The sequence below is a fragment of the Myxine glutinosa genome, chromosome 6 (genome assembly GCF_964187855.1).
Source record: "Myxine glutinosa chromosome 6, kmMyxGlut1.1, whole genome shotgun sequence".
In the NCBI taxonomy this organism is placed as follows: Eukaryota; Metazoa; Chordata; class Myxini; order Myxiniformes; family Myxinidae; genus Myxine; species Myxine glutinosa.
Genome location: NC_136266.1, coordinates 99040172 through 99062168, shown reverse-complemented (window position 1 = coordinate 99062168; position 21997 = coordinate 99040172). Strand labels below are relative to the sequence as shown.

General features: G+C 40.7%; 2 protein-coding genes across 4 annotated transcripts in view; one reads left to right on the top strand and one right to left on the bottom strand.

Moving 5' to 3' along the window:
* Positions 1-21997, bottom strand: part of MORC2 (MORC family CW-type zinc finger 2) — a 277672-nt gene that overhangs the window by 55739 nt on the left and 199936 nt on the right. For all 3 annotated transcript variants that reach the window (XM_068120516.2, XM_068120518.2, XM_068120517.2), the window contains exon 23: positions 12159-12306. In XM_068120516.2, the coding sequence (XP_067976617.2) occupies positions 12159-12306 (148 nt within the window). The remainder of the gene's footprint in view (positions 1-12158; positions 12307-21997) is intronic.
* On the top strand, positions 6852-8354 carry LOC137429092 (uncharacterized). Its single transcript, XM_068119110.2, has 2 exons — positions 6852-7318; positions 7437-8354. Exons 1-2 carry the CDS (start codon positions 7049-7051, stop codon positions 8352-8354), a joined length of 1188 nt encoding a protein of 395 aa, XP_067975211.2. The 5' UTR covers positions 6852-7048.

The following is a 21997-nucleotide window of genomic DNA, read 5'->3' as shown; positions in this document are numbered from 1 at the left end:
GGGTTGGTAAGGAAACAAAACACTTGATACACAAGGAACTTTGATGCAGTCGGAGGCCATTCACCCCCATCAGGCCTGCATTCCAACTACACCATATAAATGAAGTCAACAACAAACAACAACAGGCATTTTAAGGTAATTTTCCCTGCTGGAGTGGGGGTTAGCCTTGCGGGCCCCATGACAATCTTCTCCATTTTGCCCTATTTTCTGCATCTCCCCTTGTTAACCCCTTTGCCCGCATTTCCTCTTCCACCACCTTTAGTGGAATGAAGTCAAATAACGAATATAAATGAAGTCAAATAGCTTATAAACTTAATTTCACTTGGGAAGGTATCTGCAGAGAAGAATGGCAGAAAATCCCCAAATCCAGGTGTGCAAAGCTTGTCGCGTCATACCCAAGAAGACTCGTGGCTGTAATCGCTGCCAAAGGTGCTTTAACTAAGTACTGAGTTAAGGGTCTCAATACTTATGTCAATGTGATATTTCAGTTTTTTCTTTTTAATAAATTTGCAAAACTTTCTAAACTCCTGTTTTCTTTTTGTCATTAAGGGGTATTGAGTGTAGATTGATGAGGGAAAAATGAATTTAAACGATTTCAGCATAAGGCTGCAACATAACAAAATGTGAAAAAAGTGAAGGGGTCTGAATACTTTCTGAATGCACTGTGGGTCCCACACGCCATGAGACAACTTAGGGGTTAAGGATTGGTTGAGTGTTTATTATAAATTATTGCTTTTGAAATAAGAGACAGAAACAAGAGAGCAGATGGTGCAAGACCAAAACGGAGGTGGTAGAATACAGAGGCCACCAACCTGCCTGCGATGCAAAAGTAAGATATACTTCGACACAGTATGGGAGATCCCGATGTTTTGGTTTTTTTTTGGTCTTGCTTTGGTGGGCCTTGGTCTTGCTTTCCACAGCATCAATAATGGGAAGGTGTGAGGCAGGGGTGTTAGTCCAGAGGGAAGAGCAGTACTCCATCAAGCTACGAATGAAGGCCTTGTAGGTTGTCAAAAGTTCAAATTGACCAAGTAAAATCTTGCATGACAGAGGATGTCCACTCGGTGGCTGGCTTTGGAGGCCATCTTGTAAATAAGGTCTGCTCAAGAAATATTATGGCTGATGGTGAGGCCCCAACGTTTAAGTGATTTAACCTCTCAAAGTGGTTTATTTAAGAAGTAGATGGGAGGGTTTGCCAGACTCCTTTTGGAGAAACAAGGTGAGGGTGTGGGATTTGTTGGAAATCATCAAATTTCTGGAGGTCACACTCATTCACAATATGATAAATAGTCTGATCTAGGTGGCCATAGTCACATGCGGTTCTGTCTTTGAAATTCCATTTGTGGAGGTGGGGTGAAGTCCTTAGATGGAGAGTACGGATCCCTGTTGAGCGCAGACCACGGTTTCCGGGGGAGGTTGAAACCTGCAGGCTTTTCTGTCGGATCACTCACCATTTCTTTGTTAGCAATGTTGTCTGTCCAGAGATTGCACCACTTGTCCTTTGTGTCAAACCCGCATCACTCAAAACATTTGCAGAGCCCAAGGAAGGTCTGATTGATTAGAGTCGGATATTTGGTAGATTCTACAGGTCTTCATGGATTGTAAGCTCTGGCTTGGCTTTGATCTGGTCAAACTCTTTCAGCATTCTTGCCTTCCATCGCACATCAGGTGGATTGTGAGACGTTAGACAGGGCTGGGAGCTACTCTATTGGTGTTGATTTCAGGGTATCACTGATTATCTGTGTAAGTGTTTTCAGGATAGTGTCCAAGTGTTTTGTGTGGCTGCTCTCTGCCCAAACAGAATAGTATTCCGCTGCAGAGTACACAAGAGAAAGGCTAGCAGTGCAAAGAGTGTGTGCACTTCATCCCCAGTTGATGCCCATAAGATTCCAGATAATGCTCACCCATATCTTGATCATCCTGTAACCTATATACAGCAAGTGAGGGGTTGGGTATACAAGATTTGGAAGCAAACACAGAATCGAAGCATTTGGACTCATGAGCAGTCATCTATGGCACAATTTGAAGTGAGAGAAGGGATGGAGAGGGAGCATACACCACAGAGACTTGACAAGACACCACCAGGTCTTTGAGTTCAGGCTCGACATAACATTGTTGGCCAGATGTTGTTTAGTGGCTCTCCTGAGGGTGGACACACACTGGTGGTCAGGCTTTGTGGAATAATCCGAGGTTGCTTTCGGTCGGATTTGCCTTCCACGAAGAGAAGGAAAGTTGTTTGAAGGCAATGGCCTCACCACATGACTGTGTACCAGGGGCGAGAGGATGGGTATGATAACTGCACACAAGATGGTATAAATCTGTACATAAGAGAAATAGTGGGGGGGGGGGGGGGGGGGGGGGGCAAGTGGACACCTGTAGGATTTTCATGATGAGAAGGTGCCACCTGTTTTAATTCATTATCTAGGTACCGAAGTACATGAAAATGCATGCTGCCATTTTTGGAAGTGTGGCAGACAGCAGCCATCTTGGATTTCAAAATGGCCGATGTTTTGCCACTATTTTTCGCTTGGTTAGTTTCAATGAAAGTATTTTACCTCAATTTTGAAAACAAAATGATAGGTTTTCATTGTTGTTAACACTTCAAAATCAATGCAAGTACCGTATTTTCCGGTGTATCAACCGCGGTTTTTTACCGACGGGAAAACCTTAAAAAAGGGGATGCGGTTGATACACAGTAACAGAAAAATTTGTGCATTGAAAAACTATCATATCAACAGGACGTAATCTTTATATTACTTTGGGGTTGCGGGGATACAATGATGAATGATCGTCAATTACGTTACTAAGGTAGGTTCAATGCCGATTACTGCTGCCAGTCAAAATACAAGAAAGTTTGAAGTTTGTAATATTTGATTTTTCTATGCATGTTTGTGAAAATGTGTACTTTCACTAGTCCTCTTTGAATGACAGGTCACATAGTGAATAGTGTGCGCTAAATAAAGACAGGATTAAGTCACAAAACAAAAGCGTCAACATGGTAAACAGGATGTTTTGCATGGGACATTATGACGTACCTATTGTCCAACCAACGTCGCGGTAAGGCCACATAAAAATAAAAAGTTGTTGAGCGTCCTTTTTTCTCAAAAGTTCGGGTAGGGAGGGAGGTTTTTATTTTTATTTTTTATATTTTTTTCCTACTTTCCATTGAGTTTTGTTGACATGGAAAAATATGAAATAAAGACTCCTTTCTCCTCAAAATGATTTTATTTCTTCATTCATCGGGTTCCATCCTGTGATCCGTGGCCATGTCTGCAGCCAACACAAATTTGAGAAATTTAAGAAATTTGAGAAACAACTGAAGAAACAGATGACGAGGACTTCTTCGGATTTTAGAGCCTAAACCCAACGGCCCTTTTCCGACGATGGAGAAGAGGATAACGATGACGAGGATCTCGCCTACCCGACTCGGATTGGACTGAAGAAACGGATGACGAGGACTTCTTCGGATTTTAGAGACTAAACCCAACGGCCCATTTCAGGGCCCCACATTGGCAAGAGCCAAAACCCAACGGCCCTTTTCAGGGCCCCACATTGGCAAGAAAGAATAATTATAATGTTTTAAAAATTCTCTTTCAACTCATTTCATGTATTTTCACTCTTTCTCTGTCTTCAGTTTCTCTTTCCTTTCATCATTTTCGCTTTCCATTTTATTTATTTATTCTCTTCTCTTTTTTAAATTTTCCTTACTTTTTTTTCCCCTCGAAAATATGATTTTTTTTGAAATCGAAAATCGGGGGTGCGGTTGATACACGGGTGCGGTTGATACACCGGAAAATACGGTAATATTTTGTTCAAATTACATACGATATCACCCATCCTGAAATTCAAAATGGCCGCCAAAAAGTTATAAATTGCATTAAAATTTAAGGGCCATGGTCCGATCAACAGCTTCATCCTAACATTGACCCCCAGATTTAACCGGACGTGGTATAAATTTTGATATGACAAGAAAGCTGCTATTCTTCTCATTGACCCTGTGAAATTGTAGGGCTGCAGATGTTTCGTTTGGATTTTGTACGCCAAAACTTGCTTACTATTGGTCAACCAATTAGTTGAATGAATGAATGAATGATCGTTTTAAGGCCATTTTCCCCGCTAGAGCGGGGGTTAGCCTTGCGGGCCCCATGACAATCATGGTTCCCTTTTTGAGGCAATGTTTTTATGGCTGGATGCCCTTCCTGACGCCAACCCTTGGTCGCCTCTTACGATGCGCAGGGATACGGTGTACTTATTCTAAACCGGGGTACACACCGGGATCATTCATCCCAGCAAGCTGGTACTCAATTTGCCGACCTCGGAAGGATGACAGGCTGAGTCAACCCCCCTGGCGTTAATTCAGCGATCGACCGGGATTCGAACCCAGGATCCTTGGATCCCAAGCTGGCACCCTAACTGCTAAGCCAACACCAGGGTCAACCAATTAGTTGAACCACAGTATTCTTAGTGGGGCAGATTTGTGTAAATATCCATAAGGATTGTGGGTTTTGTGGTAAAAGCACCAAAATTGGCATATATGATGTTAAGGATCTACTAATTGATTTTAGATATAGTACCAAGCAGGATTTTTTCCGAGAAGCCCATAAAGTGGAAAAATCCAAAATGGCCGCCGGCCGATTCGAAATATCTGTTAATTGTCATATCTTTATGAATAGTCAATGCAGAAACCTGAATGAAGTGTCTTTTTGTATGTTTCTGTACATGACGAATCCAATGGAACCATTATTTGCTTTGAAAAATGCATATAAATCAATATAATGGTCAATTTCAGGTTGAAATTCAAGATCGCCACTGTAGTGAAATTATACCAAGGTGAACCCAGGGGTGCTCGCTACGGAAGGGGCCGTCTATAAGACCCGGGACAACCGGGGCGTGCGGACACTTCAGCGGAACTCACTGTGACATTATCCAGTAGTTTGAATGGTATGTACGCCCCAAATGCTGCGCTGACAATGCGCTGCGCTAACCATTGTTATATTGAAACTACCATTGCTGCTCATGAAATGCTCTGATTTAATGCCTGTTGCATGCATGTATTCTTACAGGATGTACTGCAGATCTAAATGATATTAAAACCTACCCAGAGGTCAAGTCGTGTCTGAGCTTGATTTTCACGACAGCCACCATTCGATTTGTCGATATCTAGCAAATGTCATATTATACACAGTAATTCATATCACACCATGGATGAAGTGTATTTTATAAATTAGACAGTATACATATTTCAGCCACAGTCGCACCATCTATCTATAATTCCAGTAATCTCTGTGTGTGTGTGTGTGTCTGTGTGTATGCGACCGCTGTTTCTCGACAACTACCGGTCCGATATACTTGAAACTTGCCAGGTATATTGCTGGGGACCCGAGGATGTGCCTTTTCAAGGTTTCATATTAATCGGAGAAGTAGTTACCGAGCTATGGCGATTTCTTTACCAAACTCCGCAAGCCGTTCGCTTTGGACCAAACCATTTCATGTAAATAGAGGGGCGGGATTGTCACCGTACTCGCAAGCCGTTCGCTTTGGACCAAACCATTTCATGTAAATAGAGGGGGGGGGATTGTCACCGTACTCGCAAGCCGTTCGCTTTGGACCAAACCATTTCATGTAAATAGAGGGGGGGGATTGTCACCGTACTCGCAAGCCGTTCGCTTTGGCTTTGCGAATGGACCAAACCATTTCATGTAAATAGAGGGGGGGGATATAATTTTAGATATATATATAGTACGGGCATGCCCTAGTCAATAAAAAAAACAATAACATGGTTGTGATTTGTGTCATGCGGCACCCATACCGAGTGTCATATCTTCCCCAAAATATGTATATCGTATGAATATGTCTTTCCAAACAGGAGGAATACAATGATACCCTCACCTCATTGCATCATCGTTTGGCTTAGATTGTCCATCGTGCCTTGCAGGATCTTGTAGTAATTAGGTGTGGGAAAACGAAATAGGTTATTGTCGTTATAATATTAATGTTTTTTTCGTTGTAGGTGACTGAACAGAAGTGACTGAAATCATGTCGACATGCAAGAAGTGCAAGCTTGTTCATAGAGAGACATTAAGATCACCTGCGGCCACAAATGAACCTATTGACTGGAGTCTTTGTGCTTTATGCCAGGAACGTTCAGACAAACCATTGAACTGTCCAGCCAAATCAAAACGTCCCGACGTCGGTGCTGGATATTATACTCTCGGTGATAACTTGAACAGTTTTCTCAATTTGGACAGCCAGCCATTACCTATCGACATGAGTAGGCTTTATGAAGGAGACGGTATTGGACACACACTGGCACGCAATCATGCCCAATGGCATGCATCATGCTGCTTGAAGTGCTGTGCCAGTCGTCTCGCCAGAGTTGAACTAGCTTCACTTCCAACTGCATGTACCAATACCCCTGGAGAAATACCATACATGTTAAGGCAGGCTGAACACAGAGATTCTCCAGAAGATTCAAAATGCTTCTTCTGTGATGAATCTGGAATGGAGATGGCACCTCTGCATGAAGCGATGACACCAAAACTAACACATAGGGTTAGGCAATGTGCACTAAAAATACAGGATCAAAGGTTGATTGCGAAAATCAGTCCTCGTGACCTTGTGGCCCAGGAAGCGAAGTACCACTCAAATTGCCTTGTCAAATTATACAATGCCAGCAGCAGGAAGACAGAGGATGGTGTAAAGGAGAATATCGACCTAACATCTCATGGTATAGCATTAGTGGAACTTATGGGATACATAGAGGACACGAAACTCGGCAACAAGGCCATTGCACCAGTCTTCAAATTGACGGACCTTTTACAGCTATACACTGACCAGACTGTACATTGCCTGTCAAACCCGTGACGGAGACTTGGACAATTTCTTCCAGCATGAGAATCATGCCTACCCTCCGTCATTGTCGCAGCTGGGAAAACTAAGGTTTGGGTCGAAGTCTGATCTTGTTGAATGTCTGGAAAGGTGCTGCACATCATGTGGGGATGCTCCATTAGTTGATGTCATCATATTGGATGGTGCTGCAATCATCAACATGCTCAGGCCCATTGGCATCAAAACGTTCCAAGAATATGCTACACAGGTATTTCTGCCTTATGTCAAAGCACAGCTGCGCAACGTGATGAGAATTGACATAATTTGGGATGTGTACCTGGAAGAGAGTCTGAAGACCACTGCGAGAGAGAATCGAGGAAAAGGTGTTCGGCGGCGTGTTGCACCATCCAACATGATCCCAGGAAATTGGCAAGAGTTCTTGAGATTGGCAGACAACAAGACAGAACTATTCGACTTCTTGGCACACCAGGTAAGCTTTCAGTATTTCACTGGCTTTAAAAAAAACCATATACATGTAGAATCGATTGTAAACTACACAATATCAATAACATGAAATTTAATCTGGCTTCTTTTCTTTGCCAATTTAGGTTGTAGAACATCTTTCTGCGGAAAAGGATGTGTATACAACATGCGGTCAGAATGTGCTCTGCACGAGAGTTCACCAGGACATCTCATCTCTAGCACCATGTACGCATGAGGAGGCAGACACACGGATGCTCCTTCATACAGTTGATGCAGCAAGGAGAGGGTATCGCCGAATCATGTTGCGTACTGTGGATACAGACGTGCTCGTCCTGGCAGTGTCTACTGTGGCACGCCTTGAAAACACTGAAATTTGGGTTGCTTTTGGCACTGGAAAGCACCTGAGGTACATTCCTGCCCACGATATCGCCACTGAGCTTGGTAGTGAGAAGGCACGTGCACTTCCTATGTTTCACGCCTTCACTGGTTGTGATACGGTGTCGTCATTCGCTGGTCGGGGGAAAAAGACTGCGTTCGACACATGGAAGTCCTTCACTGAAGTGACACCAGTATTCTCTACCTTGCTAACGGACCCGACGTCGCTCAATGATTGCATGTCTGTGCTCGAGAAGTATGTCGTCCTGTTGTACGACCGCACATGCACAGAATCTAACGTCGATTCAGCTAGGAAACACATCTTCACTACAAAAGCGAGGTCCATCGACACCATACCACCCACCAGAGGAGCACTGTTACAGCACACAAAACGGGCAGTATACCAAGGTGGACATGTGTGGGGACAGGCACTTGTCCGTTGTCCAGTACTTCCATCACCAGAGACATGTGGTTGGCAGAAGAGTGCCACACAGGGTTGGCAACCATTATGGACGGTATTACCAGAGGCAGTGGCATCTTGTTCCGAGTTGCTCAGGTGTGGGTGCCAGAAAGGTTGTAGGGGACTATGCAAGTGTGTTAGAGCTGCTCTTAAATGTACATCACTCTGTCGTTGCAGTGGTAATTGTGACCACAATGAGAGCAACTAATAGTTGTTTCAATGTAACACAAACATCCACACTCGAGAAAAACCATACACATTTTCGCAATGAGGGAAATGTTTCAGCCAGAGTGTACTTATTAAGTACTACTTAATATCTAAACCCAATGTCCAACATGTCATAATCAACACAGAAGTGTGAATATGTTTAAGGCTCGACGCTGGGTAAATATTCTATAAATGAACCAGCAGAAACTTGAAAAGTGCAAATTTCATGGTGTTGTTCAAAGTAATCGGCAACAATGTAATGATGTATGGTATGGGAAGTGTTATTTAATGTATAATGCATAGAGTATATAATATATACTATATATGCATTGGATACAAATGTGTAGATCTATATAATACGTCACTTAGTTTGTGTGGTATTTTTTCCTCCATCTTAATATGATTTAGAATTTGCAACTCGTAGTATAAATGATAAAGTAAAGTCGACTGTTTATGTATCTGGTCGATATCATAGAACTTGGCATTGCCATTGGTCACTATGAATTCAGCTTTTCTTAATTAGTGGTGCCATTTTGTCTGACATATGTGAATAAATCTACAACATACTTCATCCATGGTGTGATATGAATTACTGTGTATAATATGACATTTGCTAGATATCGACAAATCGAATGGTGGCGATCTTGAATTTCAACCTGAAATTGACCATTATATTGATTTATATGCATTTTTCAAAGCAAATAATGGTTCCATTGGATTCGTCATGTACAGAAACATACAAAAAGACACTTCATTCAGGTTTCTGCGTTGACTATTCATAAAGATATGACAATTAACAGATATTTCGAATCGGCCGGCGGCCATTTTGGATTTTTCCACTTTATGGGCTTCTCGGAAAAAATCCTGCTTGGTACTATATCTAAAATCAATTAGTAGATCCTTAACATCATATATGCCAATTTTGGTGCTTTTACCACAAAACCCACAATCATTTCACAAATCTGCCCCACTATCTATGGGGCTTGCAAATGCACATTTTTAGCTCTCTTGTCAAAACGATTGAAATACCAGCATGAAACTTCACAGGTGGGGTAGAGGGTCAAAGCCATTCATGGTTGTCATCCAAATGATCTAAAACCTTCCAGCATGTTATCTTGCCTTTGCCTGCAAACTTTCCAGTAATATCTGCCCCGGACAATGCATGGAATCCAGGAAGTGCTGCTGCTTTTGATGGCCTCAAAGTTTTATATATTGGTCCAAGTTTGATTACTCTCTGGATGTTTCCTGTACCAGTTACCATACTAGTGTCTGCTGCAAGATTTGGATAGCACCTAATAGCCAGAACCAAGACATCCATATCAGGAGAATAGATTCTCAATGAGGTAGCACCGTTGTTGGTGGCATCAACAGCATGTAGCATGAGCTTGGTATCTACCTCTTCTTGGGAACTACTTAATACGTCAACGCTCCGATGTGAACTTTCTGCTCTGTCACGCCATGCAACTACAACACGCTTTCTGTTCAAAGCAGTGTGCCGCAGAATCCTCCCTGCTAAATAAGCCGTCAACTCATCCTTGGTCTTCACATGTGCAAGGAGATTCCGCATACTGGTGTTAATTGATGTTGAGTCTGTTATGTGATAGGCCACAGCCTTGTTACCTGCTAGTCGCCTTTCACGTGTTGATGCTTTAAGGGAAATGTCACCGAGTTGGCGTTGTTGCCGTGTTTTATAAAAATACAATTTGTTTAGAATACTATTGAGGGAAAATATGTACACATTTTATGTTTATATATTTCAGTCTATTGTTACAACTTTGCCAATGGTTATAATGGATGATATAGGCCTATGGGTGATAAGCTTTCCACATTAATTAATTAGCTTCTTATAAAAGCCTTTCTTTAAACTTTTTGCTGATATATTTTCAAAGCTTTCTGGACATGTAAGCACAATTAAAAACAAGTACTGTAACTTAAACTTACCTTAGTAACAATATATGCTGTGATCACTTTGCATGACAATACAGCAGAAACCTCTGTCCAATGCCATGTGCTTATGGATGTAGTAGAGGCAGCAGGTAACCCAGATGCTGCCCTCTATAGCTAATTATTTGTTAAGGATACTCAAAAGGGCCAATTGATTTAATATATTATTGTCTGTTAGAAGTAGCATCCCAAAGTTTCTTAGAAATAAGAAAAAAATACTCTATTTCAATGGATTTAGAAGAATATTTAAATAAATAAACAACTCATTTCAAATGGCGGCCATTTTGAAATTCAAAATGACCTTATAATTATTTTAAATATGCATACAATAAATCATAATGTCTCTCCTATTCATGTTCACTCATATTATGGGATAAAATTTTGATATTTTTAAAATATGAGCAATAATTGTATTCATTGAAGAAAAAACTTTTGAAACACATGAAACACATGAAAGCCCACAGAATCTTGTTTCTCAGTCTGAGAGTCCTTTAGGTGCTTTTTTCAAACTCCAAGCGGGCTTTCATGTGTCTTTCACTGAGGAGAAGCTTCTGTCTGGCCACTCTGCCATAAAGCCCAGATCGGTGGAGTGTTGCAGTGATGGTTGTCCTTCTGGAAGTTTCTCCCATCTCCACACAGGATCTCTGGAGCTCAGCCAGAGTGACCATTGTGTTCTTGGTCACCTCTCTTACCAAGGCCCTTCTCCCCCGATTGCTCAGTTTGGCCGGGCGGCCAGCTCTAGGAAGAGTCCTTGTTGTTCCAAACTTCTTCCATTTAAGAATTATGGAGGCCACTGTGCTCTTGGGAACCTTCAATGCAGCAGAATTTTTTTTGTAGGCTTCCCCAAATCTGTGCCTCGACACAATCCTGTCTCTGAGCTCTGCGGGCAGTTCCTTCGACCTCATGTCTTGGTTTTTGCTCTGATATGCATTGTCAGCTGTGAGACCTTATATAGACAGGTGTGTGCCTTTCCAAATCATGTCCAATCAATTGAATTTACCACAGGTGGACTCCAATCAAGGTGTATAAACATCTCAAAGATGATGAAGAGAAATGGGAGACACCTGAGCTAAATTTCAAGTGTCACAGCAAAGGGTATGTATGAATAGTTATGTCAATGTGATATTTCAGTTTTTTATTTTTAATAAATTTGCAAAACTTTCTAAAATCCAGTTTTCCCTTTTTCATTATGGGGTATTGAGTGTAGATTGATGAGGGAAAAAATGAATTTAAACGATTTCACCATATGGCTGCAACATAACAAAATGTGAAAAAAGTGAAGGGGTCTGAATACTTTCTGAATGCACTAAGTTTGTATGGAAGAATTCTGAGGCAGTATTAATATCAGGAATGGTGGAAATTAAGGACCAATCTTGACATGAGAAGGAACTTTGCAGTCCCCATCGGTCAGCTTGAGTGAACTGCCAGACTCGATGGGGCTACGGCATCTCTCTGACAATAGCCAGAGAGATGTTGATTCTCAAAAGTACATGAGCAGGTTAACCTATTAGAGTAGAAGAGGACCAGGTGACATTTGTATGAAAATTCGTTCAAGCCAAAAAGGTTATTCCCCTTTTAAGAAGTTTGAGCCAAAAACACAACAACGTACAACGTACATTCTAATGGCAACAGGAAATTTGCCCATAAACACCTGTGGAACTAGATGAAAACTACACAGAATAGGACGAAACAGTTGTGCTGAGTTTCACTTCTGGATAAGGTGGGAGAAAAAAAACCTATTCAAAGTAAAGCCTTCATCTGACTCTCCTTCACACGTTTCCAGAATCCCAATGGTCTTCCTGACAATGCTGTAAGCACAATTTTGTTTGCACACATTCACTGTCACTTGTAAACAACGTACCACAAGTCTTTAGGCGTTCCAAGTGGGGTGTAGTCAAACTTTATCTTCCACATCAGTCCCTCCAAGGTTTTGTTGTCCACGGACTTCACACGGCCTGTGTGCCACTCGCTGTTCACACGTGCCTCAACTTGCAATCCCAAATCAATGTCTGCCCGAGGTAAAGAGCAGCAAGAGGTATTCACAAAGAACAGTTAAATGGCTACACACCGAGATGAGACAAGGAAATTCCTCATATCCTTAAATCACCAATGGATCTAAATTTTGGAGAAATGTCATCTGCAATCACAAAAGTATTCCAGGGTTAAGGGCTCTGGGAATAATAATAAACAATTTACAAGTGCAAAACGACAGTTTAAGCAGCCAACTCCTGATGAGAAACAAATCACAAATCTTGTCAAACTAGGTCTTATGATAATCTTTTTACAATTCCATATTAATTGTATGGGGTCATGCCTACATCACATATGGAGCCAGAGAGAAGAGGGAGGAGGGAAAAGGGAGGAGGCATGGGGGAGGGAAGGAACGTTGGGGTTTGGGCGTGAAGTAAAAAGGGTGAGAATAACGCAGGAAAATGAGGGGAATTTGTCATTTATAGTTAAAGGAGAATGTCACAAATTCTTAAGGAGCGATTGTTAAGTGGTGTATGGGTTCAGTGCGACGTCAACAATTTTATATTCATGATTCAATGTGGGAAATATTGTTTATTAGACAGTAATACCCCAATTTACATCTCCCCAATTCACATCGTTTCACAATCGTCAGGTTATTAATACCACGACCCGATTTGCATCGCCTGAACTCGCACTCGTATCGTTTTAAAAGCCACACCTTTTATTTTCGAGCATTTTCAGAAATTACAAGACTGATAAAGACACCACAATACATCGCTGAAGTACCAAATCAGGGAATTGCAAAATTACGAAATAACTACTTTGCGTCGCTCATAAATAAATGTACTGTTCTGTCGAGTGGCTAAGAGGAAGCATAACAGTGTTATCTTAGAAGTGAAATTAGATGTTATTTGTTGAATGAATGCTGGTGAACGTGCCATTGATGTTGCGAGGTTATTGTTCCCCGTCGCACCGCAGAGCGAAAGGGGGACTATGGTTTTCCCGTCCGTGTGTGTGTCTGTCCGTGCGTGCGTCCGTCCGTGCGTAAGCGAAGGACCGAATTCTAATTTGGTGTGGGTGCAACCCACGTCAAAATCCAAGATGGCCACCACCATTTATGTCTGAGCCTTGTGAGCGGAATATCTTGAAAAAATAAGCGAAGTACCAACTTCTAATCTGGTGTGTGGGTGTATCTAGGCATAAGGAAGAACGGTATTGAAAATTGGGTCACCACGTCAAAATCCAAGATGGCCACCACCATTTATGTCTGAGCCTTGTGAGCGGAATATCTTGAAAAAATAAGTGAAGTACGAACTTCTAATCTGGTGTGTGGGTGTATCTACGCATAAGGAAGAACGCTATTGAAAATTGGGTCGCCACGTCAAAATCCAAGATCGCCGCCTTGGGTCTTCCACTTTGTCAACTCATCACTTCACCGACGGGCGACCTAGGCGTAACGCTTGTTAAGTTTGCCTCCGACGATGGTACGCACCATCTATAACAAATTGCCGATGTTTATCGAGAAGGAGGAAGAAGAAGAGGTACCACCAAGTTTGAATGGATCCAGAAGAGGTTTATGTTTATTAATACATGTGTTGTAATTGTTTTATTTATGCACATTGGTATTTGAATAAAATTGTCAATGACCAAAGAAAAAGTTAATATCATAGGTAAAAAGCCTATGATATGTAATACGTGAAGTGACATTTGAATGCATCCTCCACGTTATGAATCCCCAACCCCCATTCCATTAATTATTGTGAGAAAATTTTATTTAATTCAATTTGTTTCCATATTCGTCAAACTTTTCAGGATCACATGTACTGTAAAAGACAAACCTTTATTAAGGCGTGATGTTTATTAGAGAACTCGAGTGGAGTAAAAAGGTGAAAAGTTAAAATATTGTAGTTGGACTAAGCTGTGTGGAAAGATCGTCGAGTGTTCATGGAAGTTGTAAATATTGAACCATTCCGTGTTAAAGAGCAATTTTTTGTGGCCTCTGTATATTGAACCATCCAGTAATTATGAGTAGTTTATAGAGGGAGTGGATTCTGCAAATGTTCTTGCTCTTGAGTACATACAGGTGGTAAAGCAGAGTGAGGGAGGGGAGAAGAACAGCCAGCCATAATTAGCTTTGCTCTGGACAGTACCATGCCTGCTTACTTGGTGCATCACATGTGCTTTCTCTCTGAAAGAAACATAAGCTACGATGACACCCACCGACCAGTTGGATATAGATACAGTCACGTGAAAAAGTAAGTACACCCCATGTAAAATTTTGACTTTTTCAACATATTTCAACATACAGCTATTTGATCTTCATTTCAACAATATTGTTAGATAAAGGTGATATAATATAACAAATATCATGAAACATTCACATTTTGCAGTCCATTGTATAATTTAAATAAACATAAATGCATATTTCACATGTGGAAAAAGTAAGTACACCCCTACATGTATCACTACTTCAAATACCTAAAATTAGAATCAGGTGCACCAGCTCAGCTGCAAATGATTAGAACATCGTCAGAGAGGATCTGGGAGGAACCTGTCTTATTGAAACCTCAGGCATTTCGTTTGGTTTGCTCTTTGTTGTTGAAGTGTGTGGCGTCACCATGCCCAGATCAAAAGAGCTCTCTGATGCCTTCAGAAAGAAGGTTATACATGCCTACGAGTCTGGGAAGGCATTTCAAAAGATCTCCAAACAATTTGAAATCAATCATTCGACTGTCCGGAAGATCATCGACAAGTGGGAAGATTCCAAACAACTGCCAACTTGTTCAGGCCCCAGCCCCCAGCAAGTTCAGCCCGAGAGCAGACCACAATATGCTGAAAGAAGTCTCAAAGAACCCCAGAATGTCATCACGGGACCTACAGATTGCTCTTGCCACTGTTGATGTCAAAGTGCACGAGTCCACCATTAGAAAGAGGCTGCACAAATTTGATCTACATGGGAGGTGTGCCAGGAGGAAACCTTTGTTGTCCAGAAAGAACATCAGGGCAAGACTAAAGTTTGCCAATGAACACCGAGGCAAAGACCAGCACTTCTGGAACAATGTGCTCTGGACAGATGAGTCAAAGGTAGAGCTATTTGGCCACAGTACCAGAAGACATGTTTGGTGAAAACCAAAGACAGCATTTGACCACAAGAACCTGATACCAACTGTAAAGCATGGTGGTGGAAATATTATGGTTCGGGGCAGCTTTGCTGCATCAGGGCCGGGGCAGCTCACCATCATAGAATCCACTATGAATTCTTCATTGTACCAAAGGGTGCTTGAGGATAATGTGAGGCCATCTGTCGGAAAGGTGAAGCTCAACCGAAGGTGGACCTTGCAACATGACAATGACCCTAAAAATACCAGTAAATCCACCAAGGAATGGATGAAAAGAAAGAAATGTCCAAGTCAAAGCCCGGATCTAAATCCCATCGAGATGTTGTGGGGGGATTTGAAACGAGCTGTGCATGCAAGAAACCCCTCAAACATTGCACAATTGAAAGAATTCTGCATGGAGGAGTGGGCAAAAATTTCTCCCAGTCGATGTTAGAGACTGGTAGACAGTTATAAGAAATGCCTACTTGAGGTTGTTCTGCCAAAGGGGCAATACCACCTATTAGAACCAAGAGTGTACTTACTTTTTCCACATGCGAAATTTGCATTTATGTTTATTTAAATTATACAATGGACTACAAAATGTAACTATTTCATGATATTTGTTATATTATGTCACCTTTATCTATCAATATTGTTGAAATGAAGATCAAATAGCTGTATGTTGAAATATGTTGAAAAAGTCAAAACTTTACATGGGGTGTACTTACTTTTTCACATGACTGTAGATTAAATAAATTTGGGATTTGTCAGAGGGAGGGATGAGAGAGGTTTAAAATTCCACTATTTACATGCATTCATTATTTTGATGCCCCCCCTCCCCCGTTTTTGCTCCCGCGAAGGAGTAATGCATTCGATCGTGTCCGTCTGTGTGTGTGTGTGTGTGTGTGTGTGTTCGTATGTTCGTGAACAAGATATCTGGAAAAGTTCTGAATGGATTTGGATGAAAGTTGGTGGGATGATTGCCCTTGGGATAAGGAAGAATTGATTAGTTTTTGGTGAATCTCAGGATATTATTCCGGATCCAGGAATTTTTGAAGGATTTTTTACCATTGGAAGATAGGGCTCAGCAGCGGCCACCCACGGTGGGAGTATGCTCTCTACTGAGTGGCGTTATAGTCTTGTCTATGTTTATATCCTGAAATATTGGTTGCTAAAGGAAAAAGAAACAGGGGCAATACATACCCCTGGCTCTCACCTGGTAGAATAAACAGTATACTACACTGACAAAGTATTTTAGACCAATTTGAATGGTTTCTAGAAGACAGGGCAGCATGTAGAATCATACGACTTTAAACAAACAAAAAAATACCTATTTTGGGGGGCAACCCATACCGCACCCCCCCCCCCCTCCCAACCTGCATACCTCCTTAGACCCCAATTTTTCTAATGCCCTGAACAAGCATTGGTACATCATGGGTGATGAAGGTTGTGGTGAAGTTTCATTGAAATTGTGTATGTAGTTTCAGAGAAAAGAGAAATACCTATTTTGGGGGGCAACCCCCATATACCCCTCACGGCCCAATTTTTTTTAAATGCTGTGAATAAACTTTGGTACAATACGGGTGATTAAGGTTGTGGTCAAGTTTCATCAGAATTGGTGTGTATAAAAACCACCGTTTAGAGGCCATTTTTCCCCGCAAAGCGGGGGTTGGCCTTTTCGGGGACCGTGGTTGTTGTTGTTTTTTGGTCCCCTTTTTGAAGCAATGTTTTACGGCCGGATGCCCTTCCTGCTGCCAACCCTGTTTGTCACCTTTTTACGATAAACAGGGAATTACCAGTGTACTGGTACTCAATTTGCCGACCTCGGAAGGATGACAGGCTGAGTCAACCCCCCTGGCGTTAATTCAGCGATCGACCGGGATTCGAACCCAGGATCCTTGGATCCTAAGCTGGCACCCTAGCCGCTAGCCCAACACCAGGGATAAATCACACCAGGTGTGTATAATCTGAGAAAAAAGCAAACGCCTATTTTAAGGGACAACCCTCCCCACTCCCCCCCCCCCCCCCCCACTACCCTTTCAGGGCCCGATTTTTAAAAAATGGCGTGAACAAATTTTGGTACATCACAGGTGATGAAGGTTGTGGTCAAGTTTCATTGAAATTGTGTGTGTAGTTACAGAGAAGAAAGCAAATATCTATTTTGTGGGGGGGGGGGGGGGGGGGGGGGGGGGTCAAACCTGGATGCACTTTGACCCCTGATAGACCCCCTTAGATCCCCATTTTTTTGATTCCGATCCCGTTAAATCCACTGTTTGAGTGACTTAACGGAAAACGCTTTGGAAAATACGACCTAAAGTATTCCTTTGCTCTGTCTTGTTAGATGCCACTCAATTAGTGCCGAGAGTAAACCTCGTAGGTCAAATTTAAATGGGTACTAGTTCAGTTACACCCCCGATGATGACTAATAGACACTTGGTTATATATGTTGTGTGACTGCGCAGCTGCACATGTTTTGTTGAACTTTGTGAGTGATGCTGGGATACAAATAGCACGAAAGTCCATTAAAAAATTTGTAAGGACAGCAAAGTACCCATAAAATGTGCATGTCAGAGTTTGATTAAATGTAATAGCATGGAAAGAATTCAAACATCTTTAAAATAATGAGAACATGAATATGGCAATGCTTGAAAGTGGGGTAGCTATATCATTGCTTGATTACTGAATACGCCGAAAAGTGCAGTCTCCAATACATGGAGTGAATGCAGTCTCCAGTATATAGAGTTGATACCTGAATGGATTAATGAAACCAGTGGCAATATCACAGGATTACACTTTGGGAGGAACAACCCCTTGGGTAGATTGCAAAGTTAAAATGAAATAAAGTTGCCTAATTTAGCAAACACTCCTCAAATGGACTCTGTTATCAAAGGGTGATGGATGACTGATAAGCTTTGTGTTACCCATAATTTTCCGCAGGTTAAAAGTACAAGTATTTTGAGAAGTATGTTGGTCTGTCGTATCTGTTTTTGTCTATTTTTGTTAACAATTTTTGTCCACAAATTTGAAGCAATCATTCTGAAATTTTTTGTGTATCTAGATGACCGGCCAAGGACAGTGCGGGAGGAATTATAAGCAGAATAGAGTCGGTGAGTTGTTACCTGCATTATGGCCAAAATTATTTTATCAGGATAGAAAATCGTGCACTGTTGGGCTCTTGCAGAGGTGATGTCAAACCATCTCTTGCTTAAACCATCTCAAACCATCATCTACAAGTGGAGAAGATTCCAAACAACTGCCAACTTGTTCAGGCCAGGCCGCCCCAGGAAAGTTCAGCCCGAGAGCAGACCGCAAGATGCTGAAAGAAGTCTCTAAGAACCCCAGGATGTCATCACGGGACCTACAGGCAGCTCTTGGCACTGTTGATGTCAAAGTGCACGACTCTACCATTAGAAAGAGGCTGCACAAGTTTGATCGACAAGGGAGATGTGCCAGGAGGAAACCTTTGCTGTCCAGAAAGAACATCAGGGCAAGATAAAGTTTGCCAATGAACACCTAGGCAAAGACCAGCACTTCTGGAACAATGTGCCCTGGACAGATGAGTCAAAGGTAGAGCTATTTCACCACAGTAGCAGAAGACATGTTTGGCGAAAACCAAAGACAGCATTTGACCACAAGAACCTGATACCAACTGTAAAGTATGGTGGTGGAAATATTATTGTTTGGGGCAGCTTTGCTGCATCAGGGCCTGGGCAGCTCACAATCATAGAATCCACCATGAATTCTTCAATGTACCAGAGGGTGCTTGAGGATAATGTGAGGCCATCTGTCGGAAAGTTGAAGCTCAACCGAAGGTGGACCTTGCAACATGACAATGACCCTAAACATACCAGTAAATCCACCAAGAAATGGCTGAAAAGAAAGAAATGGAGGGTTCTGGGTTGGCCAAGTCAAAGTCCGGATCTAAATCCAATCGAGATGTTGTGGGGGGGGGATTTGAAACGAGCTGTGCATGCAAGAAACCCCTCAAACATCGCACAGCTGAAAGAATTCTGCATGAAGGAGTGGGCAAAAATTTCCCAGTCGATGTCGGAGGCTGGTAGACAGTTATAAGAAACGCCGACTTGAGGTTGTTTCTGCCAATGGGGGCAATACCAGCTATTTGAGCCAAGGGTGTACTTACTTTTCCCATATGCAAAATTTGCATTTATGTTTATTTAAATTATACAATGGACTACAAAATGTAAATGTTTCATGATGTTTGTTATATTATATCACCTTTATCTGTCAATATTGTTGAAATGAAGATCAAATAGCTGTATGTTGAAATATGTTGAAAAAGTCAAAACTTTACATGGGGATGTACTTACTGCAAAGGCTATTTTTGATTTATTAATCAACAATTAATCAATTAATCGATTAATTATTTAATTATTCGATTAATTACGGGAAAAATTTTTTTTTTTAAGTTACAGATTCTGATGAAATTGTGGTGGTTTATGTGTTCTATGACCGAATTGATTAATAATTTAATTTTTTAATGATTATTATTTATTTATTTTCATTATTAATCATTTATTTATTTTCTTTCTCATTTGGCCAATATCTCAGGCACCTTTTGAGCTCGGAAGCTAATATTTGGACATGAGTGACCAATATCAAGGATATTTTTGATTTATTGTACACTGCTCCTTTCCTATGCCATCTCCAGGCATTGCAAATCGTCATTGCCGGGCACCGAAGGGGGCTCGGCAGTGACGCACGCTGAAAGGGAGTACTCGGTTTTCACTCTGGTTGTTGTACACCGCACCTTTCCTATGCCATCTCCAGGCATTGAAAATCGTCATTGCTGGGCACCGAAGGGGGCTCGGCAGTGACGCACGCTGAAAGAGAGTACTCAGTTTTCACTCTGGTTGTTTTCTTGCTTTGTTTGTTTGTTTGTCCGGGCGATATCTCAGCCATCCTTTGAGCTAGGAAGCTGAAATTTCGGCACAATAGTGAGCAAGTCCTTTGTCAAAAACGGTATTTTTTGTTTTTTGATTAATCAATCAATTGAGGAGTTATTTAATTATTAGCAATTAATTAAGTACTTATTTAATTAATCAAATTTCCTTTCTCTTATGACCATTAACTCAGGCACCTTTTGAGTTAGGAAGCTGATATTTGGGCATGCCAATGACCAGGTGATTTGGCTGCAAAGGTTATTTTTGATTTATTAATTAATCAATTAATCGATTAATTAATTAATTATTCGATTAATGACTAAAAATTTTTTTTTTTGAGTTACAGATTCTGATGAAATGGTGGTGGTTTATGTGTTCTATGACCGAATTGATTAATAATTTCATTTTTAAATGATTATTATTTATTTATTTTCATTATTAATCATTTATTTATTTTCTTTCTCATTTTGCCAATATCTCAGGCACCTTTTGAGCTCGGAAGCTAATATTTGGACATGAGTGACCAAGTGATGTGGCTATCAAGGATATTTTTGATTTATTGATTAATCATTTAATCGATTAATTATTTATTGATTAATCGATTAATTATTTATTGATTAATCGATTAATTATTTATTGATTAATCAATTAATTATTTAATTTTTTATTAATGACTTATTTAATTAAATTTCTAAAAGATACATCTTTGGATGAAGCACTAGTGGTTTCGTTATGCTATTAGCCAATTGATTAAGAAAATATTTTGTGATAATCTTTTATTGATTTTAATTATACGATTAATCAATCAATTAGTGTGCACCTCTCCTTCCCAATGCAGCTTCAATGAGCTGCACTGCGGTATCGCTGGGCGCCAGCGGCGCCCCGGCAATACCGCGCTGGAGGATATTTAATTATTTGGCATGGGGGCGGTGTACTTTGAATGTATCTGTATTTGTTATCATTATTATTATTATTTTTATCATTATTATTATTATTATTATTATTGTACACCGCTCCTTTCCAATACCATCTCCAGTCATTGCATAACATCATTGCCGGGCACCAAAGGGGGCTCGGCAATGACGCACGCTGAAAAGGAGTACTCAGTTTTCACTCTGGTTGTTTGTTTTCTTTCTTGTTTATCCGGGCGATATCTCAGCCATCCTTTGAGCTGGGAAACTGAAATTTCGGCACAATGGTGAGCAAGTCCTTTGTCAAAAACAGTATTTTTTGTTTTTTGATTAATCAATAAATTGATGAGTTATTTAATTATTAGCGATTAATTAAGTACTTATATATTTCCTTTCTCTTCTGGCCATTATCTCAGGCACCTTTTGAGTAGGAAGCTGATATTTGGACATGACAATGACCAAGTGATTTGGCTGTCGAGGCTATTTTTGATTTATTGATTAATCAATTAATCAAGTAATTAAATTATTTGATTAATGACTAAAAATTTTTTTTTTAAAGTTACAGATTTGTATGAAATGGTGGTGGTTTATGTGTTCTATTAGGCAATTGATCAATTGTTATTATTATTATTTACGATTATTATTTATTTATTTTCATTATTAATCATTTATTTATTTCCTTTCTCATCTGGCCAATATCTCAGGCATCTTTTGAGCTCGGAAGTTGATATTTGGACATGACATTGACCAAGTGATTTGGCTATAAAGGATATTTTTGATTTATTGATTCATCATTTAAACGATTAATTATTTATTGAT

Excerpts from the sequence above, each read along its gene's own strand:
- LOC137429092 (XM_068119110.2), top strand. The coding sequence starts at position 7,049 with ATGCTCAGGCCCATTGGCATCAAAACGTTCCAAGAATATGCTACACAG. Across the intron at positions 7,319-7,436 it reads TCGACTTCTTGGCACACCAG|GTTGTAGAACATCTTTCTGC; the intron begins GTAAGCTTTCAG and ends TTGCCAATTTAG.